The 12,321-nt window shown below is 44.6% G+C and overlaps 1 protein-coding gene across 1 annotated transcript; it reads left to right on the forward strand.

Moving 5' to 3' along the window:
- The first annotated feature begins 8,273 nt into the window (after window positions 1-8,273).
- On the forward strand, window positions 8,274-11,900 carry LOC120025043 (neuronal acetylcholine receptor subunit beta-4-like). Its single transcript, XM_038969482.1, has 5 exons — window positions 8,274-8,411; window positions 9,291-9,335; window positions 9,789-9,898; window positions 10,076-11,138; window positions 11,736-11,900. Exons 1-5 carry the CDS (start codon window positions 8,298-8,300, stop codon window positions 11,898-11,900), a joined length of 1,497 nt encoding a protein of 498 aa, XP_038825410.1. The 5' UTR covers window positions 8,274-8,297.
- Window positions 11,901-12,321: the final 421 nt, after the last annotated feature.

Here is a 12,321-nt window from a genome sequence, read left to right on the forward strand (position 1 = left end):
TAAGAAAAGGCTCCAGTATACTTGATTATCATTTAAGTGAGAAATCCTCATGTAGGGTAACTTAGGTTATCATGTGACCTATATTGGTGTTTTGGCAATTTATCCACGAGGCAGGGTTGATATTGGGAAAATAATAATGTATTATTTATTTTTTTAATACTGTAGCATGCATATAGTGGCCTAGATTTAACCCATGTCACTATGGTAACATATGGTCAAATTAATACAGATTTGATAGATTTTATTGTTGGTTAATAAATCAAGAAAACAAATCATTTTTATTGTCATAAATGTTATTGTTTATAGCCGAAGTAGTATCACAGAAACCTGCTTACAACCTATAACAGCTCATATGACTAAATATCAACAATGATGGAAGGATGGAAATAGAAATTAGTCTATCCAAGATCATTTTGTGTGTGAGAGCGATGCGCAACGAGTGAGGAAGGTGGAACGGTGTATGTTGGGGAAAGGGTCTCGTTTCTATCCCCTCTCACCTGCAAATCTCGATCTGATACAGACACCGTTTTCAGTAAACATTTGTTCTAACTAATGCGGGTGTCGTTATTTGTAGAGCCGGACAGGCGCGCGTGTTTGGAGCTTTTTAGGAGTTGGGAATGCTCGGTAAGCACGTTAGATCCTATTCTTATTAGGCTTCCTGAATGAGGACACGGATGGATATCGTGGCACTGTCAAAATGACACGGACTCTCACTCTCCTCGCTTTCCTTTTCACTTGTATTAAATGTAAGTATTTCATGTATGTGAATTTCGATTGCATTGTCAGTTCAGTTGAAAAACATTCTCTCTACATTTTGTTGTTGTTCTTGCTGATGTTGTTATAATTGTACCTTCAGAAATGTGGTTCACTTTTGTAATTCACCTACAGTGCATGTAATACATTATTTAATTTCATGTTAGCCAAGTTTCCATGAGTGCGTTTTTTTTATTATCAGAGAGGAACATAGTTCAACATGAATTGTATCATTTCAACAACCATATGTCTTAAATCAATTAGATACAATACCGTCAAGAGAATAACACAATATTTGTGTTACTCTTTATTAGGTCGCACATAGGAGGACAAGCAGTGAAGCACATTCACAGGCTAGTCAGCCAACCTGGTCTAAAAGCATTTCATATTATTTACTTAAATCAGACACACTCCATTTAGTATGATATGTTATGTTTGGTATGGCATGTATTCATTTGTGGATATCTGTCAACCATTTCACATGATATGTTATTAATTACAATTCGTATGATGTGTTACGAATTTGCAAAACCTACAATATGTTACGAATTTGCAAATGTACAAAATGTTACGAGTCTTCAAAACATATGATATGTTAAGAATTTCAATTTGTTGTGACTAACGTTAGTTTCGTGGCTAACGATAATATTAGCTAGCTGGCTAACATTACCTAGGCTAGGGGTTAGGGTTAAGGTTACGAGTTAGGTTAAAGGGTTAGGGGAAGGGTTAACAAATATGTTAAATATTTGCAAAGTATCTAAAAGTAGTAATCAGTTGAAAAGTTGGCAATTAACTAAAATGCAAAAGTTGTTAGTTATGAGATTCGAAAATACAACCTTTGGGTTGCTAGATGTTTGCATTATATGCCCACCCACCTTTCATTTTTTGTCTTAAATAACCTTCTGGCTTATGTAACCATACCATACGTAACATCTCATATCGAACATCTCATTCCAAAATCATGGGCATAAATATGGAGTTGGTCCCCCCTTTGCTGCTATAACAGCCTCCACTCTTCTGGGAAGGCTTTCCACTAGGTGTTGGAACATTGCTGCAGGGACTTGCTTCCATTTAATATTAGTGAGGTCGGGCACTGATGTTGGGCGATTAGGCCTGGCTCACAGTTGGCAGTCCAATTCATCCCAAATGTGTTCGATGGGGTTGAGGTCAGGGCTCTGTGCAGGTCAATCAAGTTCTTCCACACCGATCTCGACAAACAATTTCTGTATGGACCTCGCTTTGTGCAGGGGGGCATTGTCATGCTGAAACAGGAAAGGGCCTTCCCCAAACTGTTTCTACAAAGACCACAGAATTGTCTAGCATGTCATTGTATGCTGTAGTGTTAAGATTTCCCTTCACTGGAACTAAGGGGCCTAGCCCGAACAATGAAAAACAGCCCCAGAAATGATTATTCTTCCTCCACCAAACTTTACAGTTGGCACTATGCATTCAAGCAGGTAGCGTTCTCTTGGCATCCGCCAAACCCAGATTTGTCCATCGGACTACCAGATGGTGAAGTGTGATTCATCACTCCAGAGAACGCGTTTCCACTGGTGGCAAGCTTTACACCACTCCAGCCGACGCTTGGCATTGCGCATGGTGATCCTAGGCTTGTGTGTGGCTGCTCAGCCATTGAAACCCATTTTATGAAGTTCCCAGCGAACAGTTCTTGTGCTGATGTTGTTTCCAGAGGCAGTTTGGAACTCGGTAGTGAGTGTTGCAACAGAGGAAAGACGTTCTGTGAGCTTGTGTGGCCTACTACTTCTTGGCTGATCCGTTGTTGCTCTTAGACGTTTCCACTTCACAATAACCACAGTTACAGTTGACCGGTGCAGCTCTAGCAGGGCAGAAATTTGACAAACTGACTTGTTGGAAAGGTGGCATCCTATGACGGTGCCACGTTGAAAGTCACTGAGCTCCTCAGTAAGGCCTTTCTACTGCCAATGTTTGTCTATGGAGATTGCATGGCGGTGTGCTTGATTTTATACACCTGTCAGCAATGGGTGTGGCTGAAAGGGGTGTCCACATACTTTTGTATATACAGTGCCTTTGGAAAACATTCAGACCCCTTGACTTTTTCCACATTTTGTTACGTTACAGCCTTATTCTAAAATTGATAAAATAAATAAAATTCTCAGCAATCTACACACAATACTCCATAATGACAAAGTGAAAACAGGTTTTTAGAAATGTTTACAAATGTATTAAAACGATAAATAACACATTTACATAAGTATTCTGACCCTTTGCTATCAGACTAGATATTGAGCTCAGGTGCATCCTGTTTCCATTGATCATCCTTGAGATGTTTGATTGATTTGGAGTCCATCTGTGGTAAATTCAATTGATTGTACATATATATATACTATATAAGATCCCACAATTGACAGTGCATGTCAGGTCGAAGGAATTGCCCGTAGAGCTCCGAGACAGGATTGTGCTGAGGTACAGATCTGGGGAATGGTACCAAAACATTTCTGCAGCATTGAAGGTCCTCAAGAACATAGTGGCCTCCATCATTTTTAAATGGAAGAAGTTTGGAACCACCAAGACTCTTCCTAGAGCTGGCCGCTCAGCCAAACTGAGCAATTGGGGGAGAAGGGCCTTGGTCAGGGAGGTGACCAAGAATCTGATGGTCACTCTGACAGAGCTCTAAAGTTCCTCCGTGGAGACGGGAGAACCTTCCAGAAGGACAACCATCTCTGTAGCACCCCACCAATCAGGCCTTTATGGTAGAGTGGACAGACGGAAGCCACTCCTCAGTAAAAGGCACATGATAGCCCACATGGAGTTTGCCAAAAGGCACCTAAAGACTCTCAGAACATGAGAAACAAGATTCTCTGGTCTGATGAAACCAAGATTGAACTCTTTGGCCTGAATGCCAAGCGTCACGTCTGGAGTAAACCTGGCACCATCCCTACGTTGAAGCATGGTGGTGGCAGTATCATGCTGTGGGAATGTTTTTCAGTGGCAGGGACTGGGAGACTAGTCAGGATCGAGGCAAAGATGAACGGAGCAAAGTACAGAGAGATCCTTGATGAAAACCTGTTCCAGAGCACTCAGGACCTCAGACTGGAGCGAAGGTTCACCTTCCAACAATACAACGACCCTAAGCACACAGCCAAGACAACGATCGAACATCTCTGGAAAGACCTGAAAATAGCTGTGCAGCAACACTCCCCATCCAACCTGACAAAGCTTGACTAGATTTGCAGAGAAGAATGGGAGAAACTCCCCAAACACTGGTGTGCCAAGCTTGTAGCGTCATGCCCAAGAAGACTTGATGCTGTAATCTCTGCCAAAGGTTCTTCAACAAAGTACTGAGTAAAGGCTCAGATTTTATTTTGTTTGTAGATTGATGAGGAAAGAAAGAACAAGGCTGTAACGTAACAAAATGTGGGAAAAGTCAAACCTATTATGTTTCAGTAGCCTTTACAATCAGTCATAAGGGCATTCTGGGTATTATCATAGAAAACATGTTGTGTGTATTCACTGTGCTGTGGTTGGAGGAGGAGTTTGGTTAAAAGGTTTCCAACAAATGGGCATGACAACCACAATAACACTGATGAAGGAGCTCAGGAAGAGAGGGAAGTCACTGGGAGAGTAAAGGATCATATATCACACATCACACTTTGCCTATACAGTACACTGGCCATTTACAGCACCTTCTTCTTTTTTCTTTCTTTTTTTTCCTTCTTAGAATTTTTTTTTTACCCCCAATTTCGTGGTATCCAATTGTTAGTAGTTACTATCTTGTCTCATCGCTACAACTCCCGTACGGGCTCAGGAGAGACGAAGGTCGAAAGCCATGCGTCCTCCGAAACACAACCCAACCAAGCCGCACTGCTTCTTAACACAGCGCGCATCCAACCCGGAAGCCAGCCGCACCAATGTGTCGGAGGAAACACCGTGCACCTGGCGGCCAGGTTAGCGCGCACTGCACCTGGCCCGCCACAGGAGTCGCTAGTGCGCGATGAGACAAGGATATCCCTACCGGCCAAACCCTCCCTAACCCGGACGACGCTAGGCCAATTGTGCGTCGCCCCACGGACCTCCCGGTCGCGGCCGGCTGCGACAGAGCCTGGGCGCAAACCCAGAGTGTCTGGTGGTACCTAGACCACTGCGCCACCCGGGAGGCCCTTACAGCACCTTCTTGCAAGCATATTTGACAGCTGGGATAGATGCTATGTGTATCTTTTTACTTGTCCACTCTGTCTTGTTGGTACGTTGTCATAACATGTATGGCCTGAAAATAAAGCCAGGGGAACTGGCTAAAGCACACAGACCTGGCTGGTGACCAGGCTACATAGTCTGTCTGTGCTCAGCATGGAGAACCTGGCAGTAATATTCTAACCATACAGATAAATGCCACAGTGTTCTGTAATCAGTAGGACCTCTGGCATGTCTTGAGGGCCTTTACTGAAATCCAGATGACAGGATGTTTTTTGCCTGCTGTTTCTATTGGGTCAAAAGACAGGGTTATTATGCACCTCCCAATTTCGTCATGGATGCAATTTTTGAGAATGCAGTATTTTGAAGCATAGAGCAGAGTGACCTTTTTAAAAGTCAACCGTTGCCGATTCAGTCACTGTATTAACACCGCTGCCCTCTGCTGCCAATCAACATAATGTCAATGCCACACTTTTAAAGTGTTGCCATTAAAAGGCATGCACATTCAAATCAAATCAAATGTTATTTGTCACATGCGCCGAATACAACAGGTGTACAACACCTTACCGTGAAATGCTTACTTACAAGCCCTTAAACAACAAAGCAGTTCAAGAAATGGAGTTAAGAAAAAAAAAAAAGAAAGTAACACAAGAAAATGACATAACAATAATGAGGCTATATACAGGGGGTACCGGTACCGAGTCAATGTGCGGGGGTACAAGTTAGTCAAGGTAATTTGAACAAGTAGGTAGGGATAAAGTGACTATGCATAGATAATAAACAGTGTCAATGTAAATAGCCATTTGATTAATTGTTCAGCAGTCTTATGGCTTGGTTGTTAAGGAGCATTTTGGACCTAGACTTGGCGCTCCGGTACCACTTGCCATGTGTTAGCAGAGAGAACAGTCTATGACTTGGGTGACTGGAGTCTTTGATAAGTTTTGGGCCTTCCTCTGACACCCCTTAGTGTATAGGTCTTGGATGGCAGGAATCTTGGCCCCAGTGATGTACTGGGCCATATGCACTACCCTCTGTAGCGCCTTACGGTCAGATGCCGAGCAGTTACCATACCAGGCGGTGATGCAACCGGTCAGGATGCTCTCGATGGTGCAGCTGTAGAACTTTTTGAGGATCTGAGGACCCATGCCAAATCTTTTCAGTCTCCTGAGGGGGAAAAGGTGGTGTCGTGCCCTCTTCACGACTGTCTTGGTGTGTTTGGAGCATGATAGTTGGTGATGTGGACACTAAGGAACTTGAAACTCTCGACCCGCTCCACTACAGCCCCATCGATGTTAATGGGGGCCTGTTCGGCCCTCCTTTTCCTGTAGTCCACGATCAGCTCCTTTGTCTTGCTCACATTGAGGGAGAGGTTGTTCTCCTGGCACCACACTGCCAGGTCTCTGACCTCCCTATAGCCTGTCTCCCCTTTCAAGACCCAGTTGATACACACACACACACACACACACACACACACACACACACACACACACACACACACACACACACACACACACACAGAGTGTGTAATAGCCCTTCTCAGCAGGTAGTGATTACTAGTTTGAATTGCCTGCTCTCCCACTGGCCAGTGCCCTTCACCTCTGGGTAAAGAGTGTGGATGTTTGACAGCAGCCTCCCAGGGCTTTGACAACATGCCATCTGTCTTGTAGAGGACCCATTGTGTTTGATGGGAGTCCAGCCAAGTGACTGATGATAGGGGAGCCATGGAAACATGCACCAGTCTATGAGGGAGTCCTGTTGGACACTCTCAACTCTCAACTCTACATGAAGCTATACCTCGATAATTAGGATTTGTGGTAATTGCCTGGCACAAACTGGCACATGGGCCTGTCTGATAATACACTATTGGGAAGAGATCTATAGTCAAAACATGTATCTTATTTTTAGCTACCATTATCCATAAATGTGAATCAATACTATGCATGCCAGTCTCCCTTGGCTAAAAGTAGAGGAGAGTCAGACTGCATCACTTCAAGTTTTTATAAGAAACAATTTATTGAAAATTCCAAATTGTTTGCATAGTCAATTTACACACAGCACTGACACACACACACTTACCCCACCAGACATGCCACCAGGGGCCTTTTCACAGTCCCCAAATCCAGAACAAATGTAAGAAAATGTACAGTATTATATAGAGCCATTATTGCATGGAACTCCCTTCCATCAAAGATTGCTCAAGTAAACAGCAAATTTGGTTTAAAAAAACAACAACGCCTCTCCCCTATTTGAGCTAGATATTGTTTGTATATACTGAAATGTAGGCTATGTAACATTTTAAATGTATGTAGTTCTGTCCTTTAGCTGTTCTTGTCTATTAATGTTCAGTATTATTTCATGTTTCATGTTTTGTGTGGACCCCAGGAAGAGTAGCTGCTGCTATCGCAACAGCTAATGGGGATCCTAATAAAATACCAAATACCAAATCATGAATCTACAAATTAATATTTTTCAGTGCAACAGTCTTAGCAGCTATTGTAAAGATTACTCCAGGGCATGCACCATTTAACTAAGCATTTTTCTCCAAAATAATTTATCCTGACTGGGCTACTCAACTACTCACTGCTACTGTATGACAGAGCATTACTCACTATAGAGGAGGGCTGGTGGGGGAAGAGGGGGTTGTTGGTGGAAGAGAGAGCGTTTTATCATCTACGCCTCCCTGTCCTTCCTCCCTCGGGGGGGGGGGGGGGGGGGGGGGGTAAACTGACTTGCGCGTTGTTTATCAAGGAGCAGAGGGTGTGCTGGTTTGGTTCATGTGATGGTATTCATGGCTGTGAACTTTAACACTCTGCAGAAACATCTCCCCTCCCATATCCCGGATGTTAATTATTATGCAGATAGCTCCAAGTCCCTCATATATTTTTTTACTATATATTTAACAAAGCCCAAGCCCTATCAGACATGCATTCTCCCCTGTGGGAGTCTGTCTCACACTTTAGTATGCAGTTTGTTTGGAGTGCTATTAAACACCTCCAGGTACAAGGGTATAAGAACCAGGAAGTGTCACACTAGGTGTTTTGTTCTGCTCCTCTTTGTCCTGGGTTGGGGAGCTGAAAGACTGAAACACTGCAGAGTCAGCAACACAGTTTTCATCCAGTCCACACTGGGCTATAAAACATGCTCCATGAAACAACATAAAAAGACAGGCGTGACAGTCCAGCTATAAAACCAGTGACTAAACACAACAGATACAGCCAGTGGGTCTTTTTTTTATCGCACAGTAATCTAGTTTTGTCATTGTTATAACACAATTGCAATAAAGGTAACAACTGTGACTATTTCCCGTAACTATCTCCAAATCACTGTTGACTCTATCCATAGGTGGCAGTTGTGCGGACTCAGAGGAGCGTCTGATGAACTGTCTGCTGGGAAAGGATCGCTACAACAAGCTGATCCGCCCAGCTGTGAACAGGACAGAGCGGGTCACTGTCAAACTACAGGTGTCCCTGGCCCAACTCATCAGTGTGGTGAGTCTCATGATAGCCATTCCCTAGAGCCAGTTAGATGCCCTGAGGCGGAGGAGAGATGGGGCAGATGAGTGAGACCACAGAGGGAGAGGAGAGAGCAGAGATGAGAAAACAGAAAATGAGAGCAGAGCTCAGAGGAGCCAGTGGCAACCATGTTAATTACTTACACAAATTCTACAGAAAGGCCCTGGCCCTAATGACAGCATGGGTATAGGATGGATCTGGCAGGGCTATGCTCTCTGTCATGTCCAGATTGAAACTTCAGCACATTGCGTTAGAAGGAGCTGTAAAGCTGCCGCAGGAGAGGACGTTGGAGTTCCACACTGATTTACAGGGTCCCTCCCTTCCTTTCAGCCCTGGCATGGCCCAGAGAATAACAGCAGGACACATACATCCTCTGTTTATGGCCTCTTATTGTCCTCCTCTTCTTTGGTAATTGAAATTTGAATGTCCTGTAAAGTGTAATGGTATGAGAAGTGTGATATATTTGTTTTAAAGCATTGTGCTGCTGCGTACATTGGAGGTTTGCCCACTCTGCTGCCTACTCCTTTGTAGGGGTGTTCGTTTTACTTGCTGTTCAGAGTTGATGCAAGCGCTCTGTGGATTTATCAACAGGTCCAACGGCGCTCAGATGGCAGATGTGTTCCAGGCGAGGGTGTCATTTATCTTAATAATTGACCCCATGTGCAGGGAATTTATTCAGCGTGGAAACACATTTCTCACTTTTACTCTCTTCTAAACCAAGCATGTGCACTAGAGGAATGCATGTGTGCTGGAGTCTGTACGTGTGTCTGAGTTTTGTCATTAAACGTGCTTTGTGTATCGTATAGTAAATAGTCTGTTTTTAAATGAAGCTAACAATGTCATTTTCCTTTCCAGAATGAGAGAGAGCAGATTATGACCACGAATGTTTGGCTCACACAGGTAAGCGTGAAGATTATGGTCCTATCCTATTAATCATTCATTACTCAGTCTGTCCTCTCGTCCGTCTCCAGCTCCAGTGTCCTTGTCACTGAACCTGAATTAAAGCAGAACCATGCCTCTGACTCAGACAATCCGGAACAGAACAGACTGATAATTGTGCCCACACCATTCACCACTTTTCATTTCAATGATAATTAAGTGTGTAATTGGGAATGATCTGGTGTTGGGGGAGAGTCCTTATGTGACTGAGTGCAACAGTCAGAACAGTGAGGGTAGCCAATCATTTAAGAGCGTTGGGCCAGTAACCGAAAGGTCGCTGGTTCGAATCCCCGAGCTGACTAGGTGAAACTTCTCTCTATGTGTCCTTGAACAACGCACTTAACCCTAATTGCTCGTCTAAGTCGCTCTGCTAAATGACTAAAATGTTAAATATGTAACCCCCTGTCTCTCCAGCACTGGGATGACTACAGGCTATCATGGGACCCTTCTCAATATGATGGCATTGACAAGCTACGTATTCCTTCCAGACACATCTGGCTACCTGATATTGTGCTCTATAACAAGTAAGTAAGCATTATTCATTGTCCAGATACATTTTCCAAATGATGAACACATTTTCTCATGTAATTTACGGATCATGAAAATCTAACTTGTGATTGTAATACATTTTCTCATAAAGACATAATAAGTTTCTGTAATGGAGTCCTCTCCCCCTACCTCCCTCATCACTATCTCCATAGTGCGGATGGAACCTATGAGGTAACAGTCTTCACCAATGCCATTGTCCAGTTCAACGGCAGCATCTTCTGGCTCCCTCCGGCCATCTATAAGAGTGCCTGCAAGATCGAGGTCAAGCACTTCCCCTTTGACCAGCAGAACTGCACGCTCAAGTTCCGGTCATGGACCTATGACCACACCGAGCTCGATTTGGTCCTGAAGTCAGGGGTGGCCAGCATGGACGACTTCACTCCCAGTGGGGAATGGGACATCTTGGCCCTGCCGGGCAGGCGAACGGTTAACCCTCTGGATCCTACCTACGTGGACCTCACCTATGACTTCATCATCAAGAGGAAGCCGCTGTTCTACACCATCAACCTAATCATCCCCTGTGTCCTCATCACCTCTCTGGCCATCCTGGTCTTCTACCTGCCGTCTGACTGTGGGGAGAAGATGACTCTGTGTATCTCAGTCCTCCTGGCCCTCACTGTGTTCCTCCTCCTGATCTCCAAGATCGTCCCTCCCACCTCGCTGGACGTGCCTCTGATCGGGAAGTACCTGATGTTCACCATGGTGCTGGTGACCTTCTCCATCATCACCAGTGTGTGTGTTCTCAACGTGCACCACCGCTCCCCCAGCACACACACCATGCCCTCCTGGGTCAAGGTAGTGTTCCTCAACAAGCTGCCCCATCTGCTCTTCATGAGACGCCCGAAGAATAACTCTGCCCGCCAGCGGCTACGCCAGCAGAGACAACTCCGAGCTCGCAGATCCATCCTGGCGGACCTAGGCTACCCTGCCACCGCCATGTCCAAAACAGCCACCGCTGCCGCCATGTCTTCCTCCTCTGCCTCGGCCTTCTCCTCCCCGGGACACTTTTACAACAAAGTCACAGCTCCGCTGGGGTACACCCACACCTTCAGGAAGGGGGAGGCCCGCTCCACCGAGTTCCTGCCCAACAGCTTCCCCTCCTCCCAGGACCTCCGCCAGAGAGGCAGCCCAGACTGGGGGGGAGATGTTCAGGAGGCAGTGGACGGGGTCCGCTTCGTGGCTGATCACATGATGGGGGACGATGATAACCAGAATGTAAGTGAACCATGACCATGTCAGTGGGGTTAGTGTTGTGAAATGAGCTGGAGTTAGGACTCAAAGCAGTGTTTTTTATCCTTGGTCCTGGAGAGACGTAGTGTGTACAGCTTAGTACTTTTAACACCTGGCTCCACTAATGATCATGACCTTGATCAGCTGGACCAGTTGTGTAAGTGCTGGGCTAGGACAAAAGCCTGCACACGCTGTGGTCCTCAAAGACCAGGAATGAAGAATACTGGGATGTGGGGTAGTTGAGAATACAATCCAGTAAAATAACCCAGACTGTTGTAATAGATTGTTTTCATAAGTAAATCAATGTAAAAGTGAGGTGACCAGGCTTGAAAAATGTCCACCTTCAAAAACTGCCGAGGACAGCAGAGGAGAGGGGTGAAAGGGTCAGTAGCTGCTACAAGGTCTGGCTCAGTAATATTTACACTGGTGCTTTCTCTTTGTTTCTTCATCTTATATTACATTTGCATCACTTTTAAACTCATCAATCACATATTGTACTCCATACCCAATTTCTGCATGCCGCAGGTGTTACTGTATGACCATGACAGTAATGTGACCATACCTTGTTTTCTGTGGTCCCAGGTGATCGAGGACTGGAAGTATGTGGCAATGGTGGTGGACCGTATGTTCCTGTGGATCTTTATAATAGTGTGTGTGACTGGAACCCTGGGTCTCTTCCTCCAGCCTCTATTTCAGCATTCAATAGTCCCCATCCAGCAGCCCAGCTCAGACACACCCCGTACCTGAACCCCCCCAAAACGTATGGGGGTCATACATAGAAATAAGGGTCATAGAATATCAACCAATGCCATGTGGCCTACAGCAATACAAGTATCTGTATCTCTTTCTGTTTCTACTACCTGGTCTTAACATGGCACATCGGTACAAGGAAGAGTTGACTTTTTTCATATAGTTGAAGCAGAGATACATAGATGTCCCTCTAAAACCAGACTGAAAGTACAAACATTACCCGGGTGGAGTAATAACCCACATAATACAGAGCTATGTCAGATATCATTTGACTCCCGATTTCTCTCCATGTGATATCACCCTGTTGTTGAAATGTAATGTGTCATGAAAAAAAATCTATAAATGTATAAAAAGGTCAGTGAGTTTGATTAAATTCATTAACACCCAATAAAGTCTAAAGTGGTGGGGTACTAAATGA

This window comes from Salvelinus namaycush, chromosome 30 (assembly GCF_016432855.1).
Source record: "Salvelinus namaycush isolate Seneca chromosome 30, SaNama_1.0, whole genome shotgun sequence".
Taxonomy (NCBI): domain Eukaryota; kingdom Metazoa; phylum Chordata; class Actinopteri; order Salmoniformes; family Salmonidae; genus Salvelinus; species Salvelinus namaycush.

What these genes read in the sequence shown, in the direction of transcription:
- LOC120025043 (XM_038969482.1), top strand. Translation starts at nt 8,298, where the DNA reads ATGAACTGTCTGCTGGGAAAGGATCGCTACAACAAGCTGATCCGCCCA. An exon ending in TGGCCCAACTCATCAGTGTG is followed by an intron (nt 8,412 to 9,290) that starts GTGAGTCTCATG and finishes TTTCCTTTCCAG; the next exon opens with AATGAGAGAGAGCAGATTAT. An exon ending in CGAATGTTTGGCTCACACAG is followed by an intron (nt 9,336 to 9,788) that starts GTAAGCGTGAAG and finishes CTGTCTCTCCAG; the next exon opens with CACTGGGATGACTACAGGCT.